The sequence below is a fragment of the Puma concolor genome, chromosome B2 (assembly GCF_028749965.1).
Source record: "Puma concolor isolate L17-30 chromosome B2, mPumCon1.1.hap2, whole genome shotgun sequence".
Taxonomy (NCBI): domain Eukaryota; kingdom Metazoa; phylum Chordata; class Mammalia; order Carnivora; family Felidae; genus Puma; species Puma concolor.
Window position 1 is genome coordinate 11,732,209 of NC_141671.1, and position 23,690 is coordinate 11,755,898.

The window sequence follows — 23,690 nt, forward strand, 5'->3', positions numbered from 1 at the left end:
GAATCAGCAACTCTCTTTTTACATTTGTTAATAAAATTATGTAACTACAGAGAAGTACACTGACATAAACCAGTTTAGGAGCAGACACAGCTGACCCTTTGTGAGAACATAGCTCAGCTGGCAGGGGTCCTGAGCACAGCCTAGCAGCTGGGGTGGTTTAGGGTAGAGGGGGCATGCCTCTGTACTGTTTTACAGATGGAACAGAATGTCAGTTAATTCAGAAAGCTGGGTAAGTGCAGGTCAGTTAAGAGAAACTTTTTTTTTTTTTTTTTTTAATCACAAGAATCTTTAATGTTGACTTTGAAGTTTACTCATGGTGGGGTTGTATTTGTGTTTGGTAAAGTGTGCCAAGTGCCCACACTGGAACTGTTTCAGTTCATGTCCCTGCACTGCACACAGTGTTTCCTGAACCCTGTGAGGTCACAGGGGCTTGACTTTTCTCTTGGGTAGGCCAGCCTTACTGGTAGAGAAAAACCTTTCTGAAATACACGAACTAAGCTAATATTGTTAGATTTTTTAAAAAGAGAGAGTGTGTGAGTGTGCATTTGTGTGTTTGTACGAGTGTGTATGTTGTGTGTATATTTGAATATATGTATGTGTATACATGTGTGTGAGTGTCTGGTGTGGGTGTGTGCATGCGTGTGTGTGTGTGTGTGTGCATGCGTGTGTGTGTGTTTTTCTCTTACCTGTACTCCTGTATTGTTAGTGTTTATTTATTCTTGAGAAACAGAGATAGAGTGTTAATAGAGGAGGTGCAGAGAGAGGAAGAGACACAGAATCTGAAGCAGGCCTAGGCTCTGAGCTGTCAGCACAGAGCCCAACACGGGGCTTGAACCCATGAACTGTGAGATCATGACCTGATCTGAGGTCGGATGGTTAAATGATTGAGCCACCCAGGCGCCCCCTTTTTTTTTTAAAGTAGGTTCTCTCCCAATGTGGGGCTTGAACTCATGCCCCTGAGATCAAGAGTCACACGCTCTACCAGCTGAGCCAGCTAGGTGCCCCTCTATTCCTCCTTTTTAAAAAAAAATTTTTTACATTTATTTGTTTATTTTTGAGAGACAGAGACAGAGCACAAGTGGGGGAGGGGCAGAGAGACAGGGGGAGACACAGAATCCGAAGCAGACTCCGGGCTCTGAGCTGTCAGCACAGAGCCCCATGCAGGCTCGAACTCACAAACCATGAGATCATGACCTGAGCCGAAGTCGGACGCTTAACCGACGGAGCCATCCAGGTGCCCCTCTCTACTATTCTTCAATCCCACCCAGCCCCACCTTCTAACAGGCTTTCCTTTCTTCATCCCTGTCTATTCCTTACTTGTACCCAGAGACATCATTTAACATAGTGCAGGCTATTTAGGGAGGTGGATAATAATCACAATAGACAGTACACTTCTGAGCACTAGGTTCCCAGCACTGTGCCCACCCCTCTACCTGCGGTGGGTCATTTAATTGTCACGTAGTCAATCGTGTTGAAACTATTACTGTCCCTGTTTTACAGATGAGAAAACTGAGGTTCTTGGAGGTCCTCCTACCTGTGAGAGAGCTGAAAAGCAATTGTAAAGATAGATTTGAGTCAGTGACAATTACATGTGAAGGTTTTTATGGATTCTCCTGTAATTCCAGGCGATCCTCTCTTCTCTGACATCCCCCAAAAGTGGCTGTATGCGGAAATCACGTTGCAGTCCTCTGGCTTGGAACCCGGCCAGGAATAATTCTAATAGTGTTCTCCCTCCTGTCAGATGTTCTCTGGAGTCCCGAATGCTTATGTTTGGTTTGGGCTTTATTTTAATCTCCCCTCACGTGCTGTCAATATTGTGCTCCCCACAGTCCAGGAGGGATTTGGGGTCAGGCCTACTCCTGTACCAGAGAGAATATATCAGACAGAAATGAGGAACGCTTTCTTTCTCAGCAGATGGTTTATGTGAAAACACCCTGCAAAATAACTCAAAATACATTCTCTGTCAGACTGTCCTCATGCACAAGGTGGCTTAGTTTCTCCTTCCATCCTGGGCACCGATGCCTGACCATCCCCTTGGGTGAGTCAGCCACCTTATCTGCCAACAAAAAAGCAGCCGAGGTTCACTGCCAGTTCATGACTCGTCCCAGCACCGTTGCTGGGGTGGAAATGTCCTTCTGGGTGAGTCACCCTGTGCCATGCTGCAAGCAGAACTCCCAGGCACTGCAAGTCTGATAGCCCTTGGACACCATGATGAAAAATGGCCCCGTGCTCTCCCTGCACCCTCATGGCCCAGTTCCTCTGGATCCTTTTACCCAAGTCCCTTCATGGCAAACTTCTGAGGTTGATGAAAACTTAAATCTAGTGTCACCAGGTCAATCCTTAAAGCCTCCTTTTTTTTTTTTTTTTTTTTTTTTTTAAACTTTATCTGAACTCTGTAGTTTTTGGTCATTTAACTTAAACCAGGCTTAACTTCACTACATGGGACAGTTTCTGAGCTGTGCTGTTTGGGAGAGGGATTTGCTGAAGCCTGGTCCGGGCTGGGCATTCCTTGCCATTGCAGAGTTGGTGGGGGGACCCCTTTGGTCTTGTAGGAGCCAGGTGCTCTCGTTTGGAACTGGGCCCCCTGCCAGACCCACACTCCTCAGAATCTCAGTGGCCATCAGCCCTGCTTGGAGGTGGGGAAACACGCTCACAAACGAGCAGGCCCACGAGCTCCATGTCACAAATACTGAGTTCAGACATTTTTTTCCAGTCTCACTCCAGAGAGAAAAGAGACAAGAAAGAAAACAGGAGACTCTGTATAAACTGACAAAAGTGTGGATTGTGTTGAAATCTTGAATGCTCTTCTATGTTTCCACTTTGGAGAAATGAGAAATATGGGGCGCCTGGGTGGCTCAGTCAATTGAGCATCCGACTTCGGCTCAGGTCATGATCTCACGGTCTGTGAGTTCGAGCCCCGCGTCGGGCTCTTGTGCTGACAGCTCTGGGCCTGGAGCCTGCTTTGGATTCTATGTCTCCCTCTCTCTCTGCCCCTCCCCTGCTCATGCCCTGTCTCTCTTTCAAAAATAAACATTAAAAAAATTTTTTTAAAGAAAAACGAAAAATATTCCATGCATATGTCATGTCTAGCTGCATATTGCCACACTTACTGTTTTATTCAGCCATGATCTACGTGAGACTACCTTGCTTTAATGCAGGTTGTAAATAAGACAGGGGTTATGCCCTCCTGTTTTGTTCTCCCTTTTCTTAGAACATACGCCTCTGTAACTACCTCTTTGGTAGTCAGGTGTTGGGCATATGATTGGTACGTGCATTTTCTCTTTGGTCCCTAGTTGGTCTTCTGCGCTTTGCTATCAGGGTCCTGATATACAGAGAGAATGACCTTGCTTGCTCGGTTCTCAGTGCACACACGTAATAGCTTTGAATCCTTGCTGCGATACCCAGTAGGGACAGATTATGTGCAAGTGTGGGGACTCAGGGTATTCACTTTTCAAAGATCTGTATTATATATGTGATGTAGGGTTGGTTGGGTCAGGTGTCTAACCTTGGTTGCAGAAATTCCATACAGGAGCCCTCTCTGCGACTGTGAAATTATGTTGCAGATTGCTTTGGGCATGCCTGTGTTTTAAGACTTGTCCATACGGCCGTAGGTGGTTTTACGCATAAACCCCACAGAGGAAATTGGTGTCTTTTTGGTCATGGTTATTAACAAATGAGGTTAGGTTTGTCCTGTGGATTCCCTGCCGTAGACACGTGGGGCTGTGTCTAGAGAAGGGCACTTCCTCTCTGGCATCGGTGCTGCTGAAAAGCCTTACAAACCTCTTGGGTTTGACAGTGTTGTGGCTTTGCTTGGCTTGTCTGGGATAGAAACAAATACTCAGATCTTCCTGCTTGCCAAGGACTTCTGAACTTTCCCTTATGGGCTGTTGTGCATTCCCCTAGACATACAACGCTTCGCTTTGTTCTCTTTGCGGGTGAGCAATGGTCAGCAAACATTTAGGTGAAGATACTGCATCTTTTATGGATTCCCTGATTCCCACCATCCAACATAAACAGCCCCATTTTTTTGCAAAGTGAGCTTCGACAAGCCGTTGGCAAATTGTTGTTGTTTTTTTTATTCTGCTGTGCTGCAAAAGGGGACTGCTGGGTTTAAAAAATAGAAATGAACAAAGCAGGAAACCTTCAGTCTTTTGGATCAACCAAACTCTCCTTAACAGACCATATGAGGCTCTTTGATATTTAATGTTTTCTCTGTATCACAGAGTGAGGTATAGTCCTCCTTTGTGTCTCATGGGGAGCCAGTTATGTTGAGGAGGACAGGAGGCTGTATAAAGAGTCCACAGTGCATTTTAAGGCTTTGATTGACAGTTTGGTATTTTTATAGTTGTTTCTTATCATACCAATAATGCCCTGAAAGTTACCAAGCCAAAGAATTGATTAAATATAACCCCAGCCAGGGAGTCATACAGCTAACAAGGCACCAGATTAGAAAAATGAGGGGAACTCTCTGGAGTATGTTATCTATTTGCAGTTTTATTGATAGGTTTTATTATGTTGGTTTTTACCCCCTGTACCCTTCCGAGATAATGTTATGAAACAATAGTAAATATTTTTCCTCCACTGGACAGTATTAGGTTGGCGTATCCTGTCCCAAATAATGTTGTTTTTTCTTCCTGTCCTCATGATGCCCCAACATAACACACATACACACCGACATACACATACCCTCAGCATAGACATACATGTACCCCCAACACACATACACACATATATATACCCCCATACAACCCAAAACACATGCCACACACACCCCCAACACACACACATACACATACACCCAACACGCATATAATCCCATGTACACCCAACACACAAATACATACACACACACCAACACAAATAAAACATAATACCCCACTACCATATACTTGCTCGATCTCTCACTTTCTTTCATGTGTGAGAGTGCCCCACCATTATATTTGGTCAGTGAAATATTTAAAAATATTCTCTATTGCTAGAGGGGTGCCTGGGTGGCTCAGTTGGTTGAGCGTCCAACTTCGACTCAGGGCATGATCTCGCGATTCGCGAGTTTGAGCCCCACATCAGGCTCACTGCTGTCTGCACAGAGCCTGCTTCGAATCCTGTCTCCCTCTCTCTGCCCCTCCCCCACTCACGCTTTCTCTATCTCAAAAATAAATAAACATTAAAAAAGTTCTCCATTGCTAGAGAAATGCAATACATGATTCCTTTAAAATTTTTTTCTAAGAATAAGTATCTTTTATTTTATCTTTGAAATTGAATTACCTCACAGAATGGTTGAAAAGATGAAGGAACTATTTTTTTTTTAGTTGTTTTTAATGTTTATTTATTTTGAGAGAGAGAGACAGACAGAGTGTGAGCAGGGGGTGGGGGGCAGAGAGAGAGGGAGACACAGAATGCAAGGTGGGCTCCAGGCTCTGAGCCGTCAGTGCAGACCCCGACATGGGGCTCGAGCTCACAAACCGTGAGATCATGACCTGAGCTGAAGTTAAACACTTAAACAACTGAGCCACCTAGGCGCCCCTGGAACTATTTTTTTTTTTTAAGTTTATTTATTTTGAGAGAGAGCGCGTGAGTGAGTGTGAGTGGAGGAAGAGCAGATAGGGAATCTCAAACAGGCTCTGTGCTGTCAGCATGGAGCCTGATGCTGAGTTTGATCTCACAAACCTTGAGATCATGACCTGAGCCAAAATCAAGAATCAGATGCTTAACCCATTGAGCCACCCAGGCTCATCCCAATGAAGGAGCTATTTTAAGGAAAAATAATTAGATGTTTACCTCCTTCTCTCTACCAAAATTAATTATAGTTGATTAAAGATTTAAGGGATAATGATAACAATGGATATTAACTAAAATATATTCTATACTTACACCAGCCAGGCCCTATGGTATATGCTTTACCTTTCTTGCCTTATTAAATCATACCAGCAACCCACTAAGGTAGCAGTCATTGTTCCTGATTTACTAATGTAGAAACCCAGAACTTGCTCAAGGTCACACAGCTGGTAAGGGGCAGAGTTCAGGTTTGAAAATAAAACTGTAAAAAACAAAAATAACAGAACTAGAGGAAAATCTAGGTGAATCCCTATATAATTTGGGGTAATAATAAAACAAAAGGATTTTGGAAGCATAAAAGCATAACATATACCATAGGAAAAATTACAAAGGAAAAGGTGAAAGATTTGGTTTTGAACAACCAAAAGCTTTTGTATGACAAAAACCAACATGAGATTAAAAAGTAAATGACAGATTAGGAAACAATATTTACAACATAGAGTAGACCAAAGGTTAATACCCTTGATACATGATGAGCATTTTTAAGTAAGAAAATCAATGACTAAACCAATTGATTTATAAAAAGAAACATACAACCCAAGTAATCAATTTACTAAAGAATGCGTACAAAGTGAGCAATAAACAAAGGAAAGGAAAATTTTAGTTTTGTCAAAACCAAGAAGAATGATAATAGCTATGTTGTTGAGGGTGCATTGCTAGAGGACTCAGTAATTAGATTTTTTGGAGTTTTGCCTGGTAAAGTCAATAGAAAAGTGCTCGAAGATAAATACGTAAGAAAAAGGAAATAATCTAAATATCCATAGTGGGGAACTGACTGCATCAGTTAAACATACAATGGGAAGCTAAGCAGCTATTAAAAAAATAGTAATGTTGATGTAACTTTGTGGAAGTGGGAAAGTCTTCATTATTTCCTGTCGTAAAGAAGAATAAATTTCCCTTAAGACATGAAGCCATAGTGACAAAATGTATTCCAGTCTCTCTAGAATCCAGTCTTGCTTAAAACTGTAAACATACATGAACATAACAATAGTTCTTTGTATTTATCCTTTTGCGAATTCTGCTTCAAGATGGTTATTTAAGGATGGAAAAGAGATGAACTCTTTCCAGAAACACAGTATAATTGTTTTCTACTTTTTCATATTCCATTTTGTATTCCCCAGAAGTTTTTCCTTTCCTACTTATAACTAAAACTTTATTAAATATGTTAAATCTGAATTATATTCCATCTGTCAAGCATAACTAAATGTCTAAGAAAACTTGACTTTTTGAAAAGCACATGCACATATTTAGTACAAATCAGAGAGACTAGTTTGTTTTTTTCTGTCACGTATATTTTGTTTTAATGTCCAGGAGGCTACTATATGGGTGCCAGGAAAAGTATAATCTGTAATTTTTATCAAAATTGTCCAATTAGTATACATATTATGTTAACACATCTATTCATGTCTGTCCCCAGTGCCTTATTTAACCAAGGGTACTGTAGTCTTTAGGGGCTCATTAGAATTTCAAAAACAGCCATACTTTGATCAAAGTATAAACTCTAATGCAATTGAACATTTCTTTTTAAGTTCAGCAAATAATATTTTGATGCGTCAGTCCTCACTAATGAGGAAAGGGGCCTCCAATTAAATACACTTTAGTCTGAGGACAGCTATGTCAACAGAGGAATAACTTGGGAAATAAAAGTGCCTACTGTGTGCCAAGGACTCTTCCAAGACGCAAGAGCAGCCGTTTTCACCACCCAGGGGTAGAGAAAAATGGAAAAAAATAGCGCGGTGTGGTGAGTTCTAGAGTTGGTGAGAAAAATCTAAACAAAACTAAGGAGACCAGAGGTGGGAGTATCAGATTCCTAGTTGTCCTGCAACGTGAGTCACTGATGATGGCTAAGCATCTGCCTTAACGTTCAGGAGTCAGTGCAGACAGACCCGGGCCCTGCCGCTCACTGGTGGTGTGATCTTGGGCAAATGATCCCCCTTTCCGAGCCCCAGCCTCCGTTCAGATCACAATCCATACCCTCTGGTGCTGGGTACTGCAAGGATTCAATGATGTAAAACACAAAGTGCAATGCAAACAGAGCAGGTGATAAAAACTGTCTTCTTCTTAGTTGCATAAATAATAAAAGTATCCAACTTTAAAAGGTTAATTTATATCCTCTTTAGTATTTGTAATAATTTTTTTTTTTTCAACGTTTATTTATTTTTGGGACAGAGAGAGACAGAGCATGAACGGGGGAGGGGCAGAGAGAGAGGGAGACACAGAATCGGAAACAGGCTCCAGGCTCTGAGCCATCAGCCCAGAGCCCGATGCGGGGCTCGAACTCACGGACCGCGAGATCGTGACCTGGCTGAAGTCGGACGCTTAACCGACTGCGCCACCCAGGCGCCCCGAGTATTTGTAATAATTTTGACATAGGCAAAACCAATTTATTCTTTTTTTTTTTTTAAGTTTTTTTCCCCCCTAGAGAGAGAGAGAGAGAGAGAATGTGAGCAGGGGACAGAGCCAGAGGGAGAAAGAGAGAATCTTGAGTAGGCTCCATGCTGATGCGGGGCTCAATCCCACAACCCTGGGATAACGACCTGAACCAAAATGAAGAGTCACATGCTCAACTGACTGAGCCACCCAGGTGCCCCCAAACCAGTTTATTCTTATATTTTTACATCCTGGAGAATTCTCTAATCATTTGGTCTATTTTGTGTGCAATTTTAGTATACATATCTTGGATTGTTTTGTGGTTTTTCTTCACCTGACATGCCTTAAACCTATTTCATGTAGCTCTGTAGCATTCATTCTTGGTTTTTTGTGTTTGTTTGTTTTTGACTAATCTTTAGTTTATTTTTATTTTTATTTTTTTTTTTAATTTTTTTTTCAACGTTTATTTATTTTTGGGACAGAGAGAGACAGAGCGTGAACGGGGGAGGGGCAGAGAGAGAGGGAGACACAGAATCGGAAACAGGCTCCAGGCTCTGAGCCATCAGCCCAGAGCCCGACGCGGGGCTCGAACTCACGGACTGCGAGATCGTGACCTGGCTGAAGTCGGACGCTTAACCGACTGCGCCACCCAGGCGCCCCTACTAATCTTTAGTTTAAAAGACCATTTGTACTAAGAATAAGCAACACTGTGATTTGCCTTTAAAAGAATATGAAGAGGGGCGCCTGGGTGGCTCAGTCCGTTAAGCAGCTGACTTTGGCTCAGGTCATGACCTCATGGTTCATGAGTTCAAGCCCTGCATCAGGTTCTCTGTTGTCAGCACAGAACCCGCTTCAGATCCTAGCCCCACCCCCCCCCGCCCCTTTCCCCACTCACACGCACGCAGTTTCTCTCTCTCAAAAATAAACATTAAAAAAAAAAAAAGAATATGGAGAAAATAAGTCCTCATATTTCCATCTTGCTCGGCCTCAGGTGCATAAGTCAGAAGTATTGTATGTCACTACCTAACATAGGAAGAGAGAGGTTCCTGACTGAGTGGCCATGGTCATGCTCTAACCACAGTGCTCCCCTGCAGTTGAATCCTGCAGTCAGCTCAAGTTACCGAATAGGAGTTGAAATCATGAATTACGGGCAGGATGTTTGACCTAGCCAAGCCTTGAAGCGTCTTGTCCCCACCCTCACCCACTTCCTGAGGGGCTGGTTGACCAGGGTGGGAGATCCAACAAGATGGCTCCATTCATCTGCTTGTGCCAAGAAAGTGGTGCCTTCAGAGCCTGCGGGTGGCTGGCACTTGGGTCTGGCTGAGGACCACGGTCAGGTCTCACAAGCCTGAGCGCGGGCTGTGTTCAACTCCTGTGTTCTACACGGCAGGGCTCTGCTCCAGATTTAAGGCCTGCCTTTGGGCGTGGGCCTTGGGGGAGTCCATATAGGATAAGGAAGATCTTTTGAGAAGACGCACCAGAAAAAAATGGTGACGTAGTGGGTGTTAGCTTTGTCATTGCCTTCTTTTCAGTCTGTACATGAGTACGTGCACACACACACATCTTTAGTTGGTCTTCACAACAAACCTGTGTGTTTCAGGGTGGTTACACCCTTCAAAAAAACCAGGCTCTGCACTAGATGGTAGAGGTCAGAGAGAAATAAGGTTATATAAATTTGGCATTTTTTCTTCCATTTCATTTTTTTTAACTTTAGTGCTTTTCTCTCTCTTTCTATTTGACATAAGTTCTTTACACTGTATGTATAGTTTGCACATGACTTTTGTTAAATGCAGCAATGTTTTTGAATTCCAGCGTTGTTTACACACGTTTGTTTTATTTTTTTTACATGGTTTGTTATCTTTGTCATATAAAATAGTCACATTTTATGTCTCTACTCCCTTATTAATGGGCATTTAACTTTATTCCAACTTAGAGAATTGAAATAATGCTGCCCTGGAAAGCCTGGGTGGCTCAGTCGGTTGAGCATCCAACTTTGGCTCAGGTCATGATCTCACGGCTTGTGAGTTCGAGCCCCACCTCGGGCTCACTAGTGTTAGCACAGAGCCCTCTTTGGATCCTCTGCCCCCCGCCCTTTGTCCCTTCCCTCTCTCTCTCTCAAAAATAAACAAACATTTTAAAAAGAAGAAGAAAAATAATGCTGCCATGAGCACCCTATTACAGGGGTCCCTTGTGGGGATGCCTCTAGGGCGCGTGCCTCACAGTGGGCCAGAGTATGGGCTTATTTATATTCTCTTTCAAAGGTGCTGCAAGGTTTTCTTCAAATGGCTGCATTTGTTTTTTCTCCCACCAGCAGGTTATGAAAATGCCTGTATTTCCTCAGTCTAGCTATATTGTTGCCAAAATTTTGTTTTTCGCCAACCTAATGGTTGAAAATATTACTTGTTTCACATTTAACATTTATAAGAGTCCCATTCTGCAGCCATGAGGTGCCCCAATGTAACAAGGGACTGCTAAAATCCGATCCAACTTTGCAGGAAAGAAGAAGTACACCTGAGAGCTTATGTTCTGTTGCATTACTTCCAAACGTAAAAGGAATTGTTGTGTAGGATTAAAAAAAAAGGACTCATTCTTTTCAACCAACATTTATTAAGCATTTTGTCCTAGGCCCTAGGATTACAAAAATAAACAGATTATAGTCTCCGACATCAATCGGGGGGTTCTCAGTCCACTGGAGGAAAGAGGTACTTAAACCAGTAGTTTTGGCAAATACTGTAATCGTGACTGTTCAGGAGTAGTAGAGCACAGGAAGGAGAGCATCGTTTCAATTCTCTTAATGACGGGGAATGAATATTAATTAGAAAGTCACAAATTTCAAAGGGTAGTAAATGCCGCCTTCACTGTTGAAAAAGATTTTCACGCTTTTCTCTTCAGCCGGTTGCTACTGGCTGTATTGTGCATGACTGAACATTGCCAAGAATTGCAGTAAGCTATAGGCAGGCCCGCAGAAGGGAACTCGTCCTCCAGCCCACCATGGGGACAAGCAGACAGGTGCCTTTGCTCCACACCCCGCCCCACCCACCAAACAATGAACAGTTTCTCTGCACTTGGCCCGTACTTTGCACTGTGCTAGGTACTTACACCTCTCGAGATGCGTCTGACAAGGCTCCAGCTCACTGCAAGCTCAGAATCCAGATGGGGAGATAGGACCATTATGTTGAATGCCGTTTTAATACCAACTCTTGGGAGGAAGCGCAACAGAATTTAAACGATGCTTCGGTGTGGCCCTCCAGCATCCGTGCCTGGAGAAGTGTCCCAAGAGGGAAAGAACGGGTAGAATCATGAACTAATCCAGGAACTGAGCTCTTAATACACAGCCCTCGAAAGTAGTCACACAATACACTTTTAACATCTTTTTTGGATTGAGAGACTATTGTTAATAACCGGGACTCTGTTACTAATCCAAACATGTCATGAAAAATCATTCTTTTCTTTGGTTGTTTTTTTATTTTATTTTTTAGGTCAAGAAGTGGTTTTCAAGTGCCTTGGGGAAGGAATTCTTGAAAAAGCCTTCCAGGGGTATAATGCTTGTATTTTTGCATATGGACAGACAGGTAAGTAGCTGTATTTATAGTCAGTGATATTAAATATGCATTTCTTAAAGCCTAGAACTAGAAAGCACTTTCTAGTGACACTTCTGGGAAGTGACAGAAACATACTTCTGATTTTGTGGGTTTAACTGAATTTGATGATCAAAAGGCCCCTCTTTTTGAAGGTTCAACAATTTTGGTAACTGAGTAATTGAGCAAGGCTAGTTTCAAACTGTTAAGTGTCATTTTCCTAAATTGTAGTTTTAACTGTATTTGAACTGGAAAAATAATTACCAGTTTCTCAGTATAAAGGTTCTAGTAAAAAGTGGTAGAACAACTCTTAGTATCATCCTATACGGAGGACCTTCCCTGGGCACAAGAGTGGTGTTGGATATTTTTTAAGTTTAGTTATTTTGAGAGAGACAGGACACGTGCACGTGCGTGTGTGCATGTGAGTGGGGGCGAGGCAGAGAGAGAGACAGCGGGGTGTGGAGAGAGAATCCCAAGCAGGCTCCGCACTGCCAGCACAGTGCCCGATGGGGGATTCGACCTCGTGAGCCATAAGATCATGACCTGAGCTGAAATCAAGAGTCCGATGCTTAACTTACTGAGCCACCCAGGTGCCCCTTGAGCGGTGATGGATTATTAAACCAAGATTGTGAGACAGGTGCTTGGAACACGTAGAACAGAAGCATGCTAGGGGCTCAGCCGTTAACATTGCTTCAGTTATAAAGTTAGACTAAGTCATGCCAGTACTCCTTGCTGTCACATCACAGGACAGCTAGGAGACTCGGTGAGAGGATACTTTCACAAAAATAAACTATTTTTGTGGCTAAGGACTGTCAATGTTACTCAATAATGTATACTTGATATTTACTATACATACTTTTCAAGATCATGTATCTGTAGTGGTTATATTTGTAGGCATCCCTCTGTCAAACTGGAGACCATGCATGGTATAGAAAGAATAGTTGCCTTACTGCCCGAGGGCATGAGTTTGAGGGCAATGTTTGCTACTTCTGCTATGTGACCCTGGTGTGTGTATGTGGGAAACTCATATGATGGAAGCATTATGTTTCACTTCCTCTGCTTCCTCCCTTCTTTCTGCTTGATCTTCTCCAGGTTCAGGAAAATCCTTCTCCATGATGGGCAGTGCTGAGCAGCTGGGCCTTATTCCAAGGCTCTGCTGTGCTTTATTTAAAAGGATCTCCCTAGAGCAAAATGAGTCACAGACCTTTAAAGTCGAAGTATCCTATATGGAAATTTATAATGAGAAAGTTCGGGATCTTTTAGATCCCAAAGGGTAAGTTAGTGGTTGCAATTAAGCTTATAATGGGGGGTAATAATTGTAAATGATCCTTAAGTTAAAACTGCAAGTGAATATATTTATTTGAGCCATTGGGTCACTGCTCTGGTTTCAGTTCATTCGCTGAGAAACCAAAGCCTGCTGGTAGACTCAGTACATGTAGTTTATCCTAAATTCATGTATAAAGTTGCTTACGTATGCCATTTAAAAAGACGTTTTTACATTGGTATTATTTTTGCTACCATGGCTTGTTCATACAAATTGAGTTAAGAATGACACATTGGTTCTCCCATTCATGTGGAAAGCAGCAGCTCTGAATTAGAGTAAGTGCTTGAAGGCTTGAAAGAACTCAGCCCGGGCAAGCCATTCTCTCCCTGGGCTGTGTGCTGGAATCACGTTGGGGGGCTTTTTAAGAATGTGCTGGCCTGAGCCCCACCCGTAGAGACTATGAGTAAGTGGACCCAAGGGGAAATCCCCACCTCGGTACTTTTTAAAAATGAGGTGATAAAAACCAGATGAGCTTGATTCATAGAGAGAAAAAGGGTCATTTACTTTTCTTCCTTAATTTTTTTTTTTACTGACTTAAAACTAACACATATTCATAGAAAATTCAGAAAATAGGCAAAACGTAGTAAGAACTAAAAATGACCTATAATCCCTCAAAACTAAAAATAACCATTGTTAATTCTGTGGTGCATTTTGACCCTGTGTTTCAAGTCTGTGGGGTGTCTCTGTGTGTTCAGGTCATTCTCTAAATACAATTCAGTATCCTGGATTATTTTATATACTTCTAGCTGCTGTGTGGTCAAGGGTGTTACCAAAGGTATACGATCAAAATGGTAGGTGACAAGGAAGTGAAACAATCGTGGGAAATGTTTATATTTACTTTAAAGTTATTAACTATTTGCATATGAAAGAACACTTATAACACATGTAAGATATAAATAATAATAAAATTGACTACCCTCTTTACCATTTGGCTTAATAAAATGGAACATGACCAATATTTTTGGAGCCCCTATCCTATATGTTTCTCTTGGATTCCATTCCATTCCCTACCCCTCCCCAGGGTAACCACTGTTAGGAATTTTATGTTTCTCATTATCTTCACCCCTCTTAAAAAAAAAATTTTTTTTTTTTTCAACGTTTATTTATTTTTGGGACAGAGAGAGACAGAGCATGAACGGGGGAGGGGCAGAGAGAGGGAGACACAGAATCGGAAACAGGCTCCAGGCTCTGAGCCATCAGCCCAGAGCCCGACGCGGGGCTCGAACTCACGGACCGCGAGATCATGACCTGGCTGAAGTCGGACGCTTAACCGACTGCACCACCCAGGCGCCCCTCTTCACCCCTCTTAAAGTTTGCACATAATTTTGCACAATTTGAAACTTTGTGTGACATTATCATATATATGTCCTTCATTGACTTGTAGTTTCCTGTTCATGATTCATTCATTCTGATGATATGAAGTAAGGATGCATTGACTTTTACTGCTTTTTGGTGTTCCATTATATGATTACCATAGCCTGTCTCACGCCTGTCACCTGTGTGGTTTCCACTTTCTACTGCTACGGTGCCGCTCTGAGCATTCTTGTTGTGTCCTCTTGGGTGTTGCAAATGTCGGGGTTTCTAGGGACTGCATCTGGGGTGGACTTGTGGGCAATAAGATACTGAGTCTCCGACTTTATGAGGTACTGCCCAACTGTCTTCCAAAGGGCTTCCTTCCTTCCTTCCTTCCTTCCTTCCTTCCTTCCTTCCTTCCTTCCTTCCTTCCTTCCTTTTCTTCTACGTAAAACTAAAGTTCATCTACTAGAGCAAGTTCACCTAACCTAGTATTCTGTGTCCTGGGTGTTTAGTTTGGGAGTAAAGATAGAATTTTTTAAATAGAGTAAGCTACTTTAAATAGAAATCAGAATATAAAAGACATTCCTCATATGGAATGCTGTTTTGCTAATCCAAATAAAGTAGCTTTTAGAATTTTTTTTTGATCATTAAAAATATTGCAATCTTAGTTTCTGAGTACTTAAAAAGAAAGAAAAGCTTCCCAGTTTGGTCTGATTCATTCATTCCTTTTTCCTTCCTCCCAAAGGAATAGACAGTCTCTTAAAGTTCGAGAGCATAAAGTGTTGGGGCCATATGTAGATGGTTTATCCCAGCTGGCTGTCACTAGTTTTGAGGTAAGTGTCATTAAAAAAAAAAAAAAGTCATTAAAAAAAAATGGTGGTAAATTGAAGCATGTAAGTAATGTTGAATGTATTTTTTATGTGAATGCTTTATAGCATATTGGTACCACGTGTGGTCTCGGGAGCCCAGTAGCAACATCCCCTACATGGAAAGAAACACCTTCAACCTGCTTTGTTGTGAAGGCATTACAGTGTGGCTAAGAGGCTCAGCATTTTGAGTTGCTGAATATTTTCTTTCATACCACTTTCTTGAAAATGGCCTCCCCAAGGTTGCCAGTGATGTCCTCCTAGAGAAGTCTAGATGCACATAAGCAGTGTTGGGTAGTAAATTCACGCTCCTCCCTCTGACAGGGTCTCCTGTGCCCATTTCCATTGCTTTTCACTCTTCTGGTTCTTCTGTTTGTCCGAATTGCTCCTCTCTCCATTGACTGACCCGTCTCATTCTCCTGCTACTTGACTTTAACGCCTCTATATATTCCCGACTAGATGTTTTGACCTTGCTTCTATTGTCACTGCTCCGGAAACCCCCCAAAACAACCTGCTCTGTGTTGCTGAGGAATGCAGACAGATGAGTGAGCCAAAACATCCTCTATCTAGGTGTGTGGTCTGGAGGTTGTGGCCGTCCCATCATCACCTCGGACTCAGTGTGACTAAAATTAATCTGTGAGATAACTCCCTCCAGCCATTTAGATGAAGAAGGTTTTAGTGTTGCTCAAATCAGAACCAGAGTGCAGTCATCACTTTAGAAGCACTTAGGTGCTGAAGCAAATGGAAAACTCTCTGGCATAAAGGTGCTAAGTCAGCACCTTCGCTCAGGTGTGTGGGTCCTAGCTCAGTGTGCTGGGGGTCAGTGTCCATCTCACCCTGTCACTTATTAGTAAGAGCCACGGAGCTTGTGATTTGCTTCCCCGCTCCGTCTCTGACTAGATGTAGGAAAAGTTAACTTGACCTCCATGAACGTCAGTGTTCTGTGGGTAACATCAGGAGAATGCGTCTTTTTTTTTTTTTAATTTTTTTTTTTCAACGTTTATTTATTTTTGGGACAGAGAGAGACAGAGCATGAACGGGGGAAGGGCAGAGAGAGAGGGAGACACAGAATCGGAAACAGGCTCCAGGCTCTGAGCCATCAGCCCAGAGCCTGACGCGGGGCTCGAACTCCTGGACCGCGAGATCGTGACCTGGCTGAAGTCGGACGCTTAACTGACTGCGCCACCCAGGCGCCCCGAGAATGCAACTTTTATAAAACTGATTCATCAAACATTGTGTGAGAGCCCATAGGTTCCCAGTGTTCGAAGACAGGTGTCCAAGGATGAATAAGGAAAAGTCCCTGTCCTTGGAGAAGCACGGTGTGGGAGGAGGGGGACACAAAAGCAGTAGACAGCCATGCAGAGTGTGAAGCACAGGAGAGTTAGAATAAAATAAGGTCACTGCTGTTACTATCTGGAGCTCGATACACATTTCTTTTCTTCCCTAGGAACTTGCCGGGGCAAAAAAAGGTGCTGAACAGAGAAAGGGGACAATTGTGGGAGGGCCAGACTGGGGGAAACATCTCGTATCTTAGAAAGCGGAGAGGGAGGTAAAGGCTCCCACCGTGCCCCGCGGAGGTTCGGGTGGAAGGGCGGTGACCCTGCGTCCCAGGGATGGTCATTAATCTGTACACCTGGTAGGCGGGACCGCATTCCCATGTGTTTGCTTCTGATGTTTTCCTTATGCTTTGCCTCTAGGATATTGAGTCATTGATGTCTGAGGGAAATAAGTCTCGGACCGTAGCTGCAACCAACATGAATGAAGAAAGTAGCCGCTCCCATGCTGTGTTCAACATCATAATCACGCAGACGCTTTACGACCTGCAGTCTGGGGTGAGGGACATGGGGGAGCCTTTGGTGGCAATAAAAGAACTCAGATATCTGCAGCAGTGAAGTGTTTGGGTTGGGTTCTGCTGCTGAGAATTTTGTGTGGGCTTTCCTACTTACTAGCTGAGCCACTTTGCTTAAATCGTTTAGTTTATTAGGTCTTCCTTTATATAGAACTTTAAAAAAATATAGGGTTTCTTGTGTAAACTCCCTAAAGAGCGTGATGATGTCGCCATACAGCTTTTAATATGTATACTTTCATCCTGAAATTCCCCTAAAAACAGCTGTGTCTACCTCATAACCGTTATGGGCTATTAAAGAAAAAAACCACTATCTTTAGCCTAAAGAACACTTTTTCGAAAGGAGAGGAATTTGACCTGAATATGCGGGCATCCTCATGTGCTGGTGTTTCCTCAAAGGCACAGAAAACCTCCCGCTTCCTGACTATATTCTGAAAGCTGAGCGTGCTTGCTCCCCAGCTATACAACAAGCACTGCGTTCGCACGGCAGTTTAAATTTGACCGTGCAAATGCGAGTCTGCATAGCTTCTTACCTGCCCTGCTGCAGGGGCCTGGCCGCTGAGGCTGCCCTCAGTTACAGTACCAACATCCGCATAGACATCTGCATTTGCACTCACGTGTGTTGTTTTCCTGTTTCCTCCAACTAGAACTCCGGAGAGAAGGTCAGTAAGGTCAGCTTGGTAGACCTGGCGGGTAGCGAGAGAGTGTCCAAAACAGGAGCCGCGGGAGAGCGACTGAAAGAAGGCAGCAACATTAACAAGTAAGGTGGCCGGGGCGACTCCGGACTGCGTGTGTGTCTGGGGGACTTGTTGCGTTAGAAGCGATCGAATGGTTCTGGCGGCATGTGGTTCTGGGTCTGTGTAGCTTTAAATTTTTTTTTTTTTCAACGTTTTTTTATTTATTTTTGGGACAGAGAGAGACAGAGCATGAACGGGGGAGGGGCAGAGAGAGAGGGAGACACAGAATCGGAAACAGGCTCCAGGCTCTGAGCCATCAGCCCAGAGCCCGACGCGGGGCTCGAACTCACAGACCGCGAGATCGTGACCTGGCTGAAGTCGGACGCTTAACCGACTGCGCCACCCAGGCGCCCCATGTGTAGCTTTAGTAAACTGAGCTGAGGAAAACCAACAGCCTGCCTCTGCCGAAATGCGTGAGGTTTATGTGCGTGAAGCTCCGTGCTGCGGCCTGCAGGATATCCTCGTGTATGATGCAGTCTTGCGTGAGTGCACATCACAGTTCTCTAAATCAAATTTCTGTCTTAGATTAACCCAAGGAGCGTACTCTGAAAACAAAAGCTGCTCTGAAGCCCTTTGTATGGCTAATGCTGTTTAAACATCAATACCTAAAAAAAAATGGAGCAGTTACTGAATACCTGCCGTATCGAAAACTCACTGTTTGCCTTCAGTGCACCCAGGGATGCACACTGGAGGCTGACAGAGGGCAGGGTGGTGCAGGATGTGTAGGAGTTTGCCAGACAGACAAAGGAGATGAAGGCATTCTGCACACAGGCAGGTGAAGTGCTTGTTTCTGTAACCAGTCTCCCAGGATGGCACCTGCTGGGCCAGAGCGAGCTTGGCTTTCCAGCAGGAGAGGAAGCAGAGTTGGTGTCTGGCTCAAGCCAGACTGTCAGAGTTCATTCCTTCCTTTTACCCTTCTGTGTTTTCTTTTTCTCATCTGTAAATGGGGGATAATAATAGTCCCTACTTCATAGAATTGTTGGAGCTCAAATACCCATAATGGGCTTAGAACAATGCCTGGCACTGAATCAATATTAATTATTGCAGCTATTATTTTTATAACCTGTGTAAATAGCATAAAAGTTCAGCAGAAGAGGGGCGCCTCGGTGGCTCAGTCGGTTAAGCGTCCAACTTCGGCTCAGGTCGTGATCTCGCGGTTTGTGGGTTTGAACCCCGCATCGGACTCTGTGCTGACAGTTCAGAGCCTGGAGCCTCCTTTGGATGCTGTGTCTCCCTCTCTCTCTGCCCCTCTCCCACTTGCGTTCTGTGTCTCTCTCAAAAATAAATAAACAGTAAAAAAAAATTTTTTTTAAGTTCTGCAGAAGTAGTTTAGTTTGTACTTGTAACATCTTTCTGCTGAGACATAACTTGGGGTTTCATTTAGGACAGAAGTGACAAGGGGTAATAGAGGCAGGAACATGTTGGTGCCGCTTGCATTTTAAAAATGACGCTAGCACATTATAATTTTAGTGTTCCGAAGTTTAAAATTAGAAGTAAGATATCACCCCCTCTATCAGCTGGACACAGCGGCACTCGCTGCAGAGACTGCTGCTTTAGGGAGTTAATCTTCCAGTCAGCCTGTCTCCCTCTCTAATAACAAAGGGTTTTGCTAGATTTCATGACAAAGCTCTGTAGGAGCCCGGGCCTGGGTTGCAGCTCTGTGATCCACAGTGAGCTCAAGAGCTGGGATGGGAAAGCAGAAAGGGGGGTATTAGGAAGCAGGTATCAACAAAAAGATTGTCAGTCCTCGTAGAGATTTGTTTACTGCTGCTAAGCCATGCCAGCCCTTTGCCTTCTGGCTGGGTGTATGGGAAAACACTAGAAGTTCTGTGCTGGGAATGTGTGAGAAATTAGAGTATGGCTGGCCTTGAAGGGTGATGATCACTAACTTGTACTGACCTCTTACTGTGTTCTAGGCGCTGTTCTGAATGCTCCACATGTAATAACTCATCCTCACATTAGCGTTGCAGGGGTGGGGATGAGGCGGGGGGTGTCTGCTATCCTTATTTTATAGATGAGAAAACCAAGACAGAGATTGGTTAAATAACGTGCCCCAGGTCTCAGAGGTCTGAGTGTGGATCTGCATCTGGTTGCAGGCAGTCTGGCTCCAGGGCCAGTATACTTGTGGTGACTGACCTGGGTGAAACCCCCAGGCAGTATACTTGGGGTGACCATGTGTTCTGTTTGCCTGCAAGAGTCCTAGTTGATGCTTTTGCCCCAGAGTAGACATTATAGTGCCCTCTTTAATTTGGACACTAAATTAGGCCATGTCCCAAGCTGGACTACCTCAAGGCCACGTGATAACATGATTTAGATCCCCAGCAACTGTCTTCCATAATGACTTACCAAATTGAATGGAATCCTCTTAGCATCATGCTGTCGTTCCTTATTTATATGCTAGCTGTTTCACAAATGGATGCATGTACTCCCCACTACTAGTCAGTTGGATCTTGTCTGCTGGTTCTTTATAGTTTTCAGAGCACTTTTGTCTGCATTATTTCATGTGAGGCTCTTAATAGGTATTTTTATCTACTGATAGATGAGGAAGTTGATGGTTGGAGACATTTAAGTAATATGGATGAAGGCCAAGCAGACATTGATTAAGCCTCTGCTCTGTGTCTGGCACTGCATTAGACGCTGGGAATGCAAAAGAAATTTAGATACTGTTGTAGACATACTGCCTCCCCGCCCCCTAAATATGTCCTTGTCCTAATCCCCAAAACTTTTGCATACGTGACCTTGAAAGGCTGAGGGTATTGCAGATGTGATTAAGATTTTTTGATGAGGAGATTATCCAGGTGGACCTGATGTAAAAACAAAGCTCCTTAGGGACACCTGGGTGACTCAGTCTGTTAAGCTTCTGGCTCTTGATTTCGGCTCCATTCGTGATCTCACAGTTCGTGAGTTCAAGCCCTGTGTTGGGCTCTGCATTGACAGTGTGGAGCCTGCTTGGAATTCTCTCTCCTCTCTCTCTGCCTCTCTCCCACTCACACGCTCTGTCTCTCTCTCTCAAAACAAATGTAAAAAGTTAAAAAAAAAAATAAAAACAAAGCTCTTTAAAAGTGAAAGAGGGAGGTAGGAGGGCCAGAGTTGGTTAGAGTGATGCAGAGTGATGGAAAGCCTTCACTGTCCAGCTCTTGTTTGAAGGTGGAGGAAGGGGCCGTGAGCCCCAGAATGCGGGCAGCCTATGGAAGGTGGAAACGGCAAGGAGACAGACGGTCCCCTAGGGCGGCCCTGCTGACACCTTGATGTTAGCCCCATGAGACATGTTCTGGACTTCTGGCCTCCAGAACTGTCAGAAAATAGGTGTTGTTTTAAGCCACTGCATTTGTGGTGATTTGTTAGAGCATGAGGAGCACATAGTTTAGGACAATAGGAAGTCACTTCGCTTGAACAAAATGAAAGGAAGGAGGATTTTTTTTCTGGCCAGACAACGTTGAGACATGCTACTTAAGCCAACGTGTAAGCATGGAACTATTTTTTTTTTTTTTTAATTTTTTTTTTTTCAACGTTTATTTTACTTTTGGGACAGAGAGAGACAGAGCATGAACGGGGGAGGGGCAGAGAGAGAGGGAGACACAGAATCGGAAACAGGCTCCAGGCTCTGAGCTGTCAGCACAGAGCCCGACGCAGGGCTCGAACTCACGGACCGCGAGATCGTGACCTGGCTGAAGTCGGACGCTTAACCGACTGCGCCACCCAGGCGCCCCAGCATGGAACTATTTTTTATGACACCTTGGCTAGCCTGTGGATGCTTGCCGAGCTGGTCTTATGCTTTTCCCAAAATAACCGGTTCAGAGGGAGGGAAGCTGCCTCTGAACCTTTTCCACTGTGCCCCAGTCCAGGGCTGTTTTCTTTTCCCCATATACCTCTCTGATCCCCCTGAGTAGGTGCATATGCCCCTACCGTCCAGGCCAGGCCCAGGTCTCCAGCACGTGTCCTCCAGGCCCTCGCTCTGGTCATCGGTACATAGCGACCGTATGAATGGGACATCGTCTCTCCACTGGAAGGTTCCCTGGGGTCAGCACAGCTTAGAGATCTTCATGGAAATTGGCCCTCCGTCCCTCACCTGCCATTCCAAAATCCAGAACGCTCTGAAAACCAAGTGCTTTTTTTTTTTCTTCACAGCTTGCTTGTTGGTGGAGCCTCACCTGAACTCCCATGAGGCTCTCTTAGTCTTTATCCGTATTTATGGTCTTTGTTTACTCATTTAGGGTGGCCATTCATACGGTTAGCTGTAGAAATGTAAATGTATTGTATTACGGGCTGCTGTCCCAGACCTACCCATGGTCATGTGTGATGTATGCACTATACTTCCTAAAATTCAAAAAATTCTGAATTTCCGCACACATGTGGCCCCAAGGATCTCAAAAAAGACATGCAGGCCTACACTTTTTGATCCATTTAGCCAGTATGTATTGAACGCTGACTGGGCATAAGAACACAGGGAAGAGGGGCGCCTGGGTGGCTCAATTGGTTAAGCATCCAACTCTTGATCTCAGCTCAAGTCTTGATTTCAGGGTCATGAGTTTAAGCCCCATGTTGGGCTCCATGTTAGGCATGATGCCTACTTTAAAAAAAAAAAAGAAAAAGAACACAGGAAAGGGTAGATGGGACCCTGGCCTTGGGAAGGTCAAGATCCAACGGGGAAGGAAGACCCTTGGAGGGATAGTCATAATACATTATGTGCAATGGAAACCTATCCAGTGGAACTTCTTTGTTATAGAACCTAACTGTGTGACATTTCTGTGCCTCAGTTTCCTCAGCTGTAAAACACAGATGAGGAAGCAGCCTGTGAGTGGGCTTACTGTGAGGATTAAATTAGTTACTATTTGTAAAGTGCTTCTTGGAACAGTGCCTAGCATAGAGTAAGCGCTGCATAAGTGTGTACTAACAAGGTAAAAAAAATAAAAATAAAATAAATCAAAAGGGCTGCCTGATAGTTCCACAAATGGCTTTTTAAGCCTTAAAATCAGTGCCCTGTCGAGTGCTAAAATTAAAGCCATCTCTGACATGTTTCCTAAGCTTTCCCTCGGCCTCCTATTTGGGCTTCTTTCGATGGAACATTAGTAATCCTCTTACACAGACCTGTCAGGGACTTCACACAGATATTAGTGTTTCTTAATGGGCTATGGATTTCGGAGCCTCATCTCTCCATAAGCTCTTAAGAGCTTTAAAGCACGCATTATTCCTTCATTTGGTGAGCCGAAACACCTGTGTGGCAGCACCACCGTGGCCTGTTCAGGGCGTGAGGGGAACAGGCCTGTAGACCATCCTCAGGGGACCGCCTGAACACTCAGTCTGCTGCTCTGCCTGTCCGTTGAGGCTGGCATGAGGAAGCCTGTCTCTGCCGCTGGAGCCCGGCGGGTTAGCTTCCCTAGGAGCTCACGCACATCACGGAACACCAGCTAATACCCCAGGGACTGACGCTGAAAATGGCTCCATCTTCTTCTCAGCAATGGGCAGTTATTAAATGCAAGCAATGTTCATCTAACAAGTATCATTCCGGGTCTCCATTCCACTTCAATTACCGTGGTTGACAATAAAGTATATACTAAACATTTCCCCAAATGGGCTCTACTCAACATTTGTTCTAGGGATACTAATATATGTTACTCTTGGGGTTCTGTCAAATAATTTGTGTTATGATATAGTAAACTAGAAGTCTCGTATTTCTAATGTTTCACATGACCCAATCCTCCTTTTTTCCTTCTGAGTACTTTCCGTGACTTTTAATCATTTCCTCTCGGAAATCTCGCTTAAGCGGATATTGCCTGCTTAACCAAACATGAACTTGTACCTGGGGAGAGTAAAAATGGCCTGCCTCAGTCCATTATT

At 43.9% G+C, this 23,690-nt stretch overlaps 1 protein-coding gene across 9 annotated transcripts in view; it reads left to right on the forward strand.

Annotated features, from left to right (window-relative positions):
* KIF13A (kinesin family member 13A) overlaps nt 1–23,690 on the forward strand; it is a 219,129-nt gene that overhangs the window by 118,640 nt on the left and 76,799 nt on the right. For all 9 annotated transcript variants that reach the window (XM_086706170.1, XM_086706172.1, XM_086706173.1 and 6 more), the window contains 5 exons: nt 11,685–11,777; nt 12,876–13,056; nt 15,149–15,236; nt 16,967–17,101; nt 17,763–17,875. In XM_086706170.1, coding sequence (XP_086562296.1) covers nt 11,685–11,777; nt 12,876–13,056; nt 15,149–15,236; nt 16,967–17,101; nt 17,763–17,875 — 610 coding nt within the window. The remainder of the gene's footprint in view (nt 1–11,684; nt 11,778–12,875; nt 13,057–15,148; nt 15,237–16,966; nt 17,102–17,762; nt 17,876–23,690) is intronic.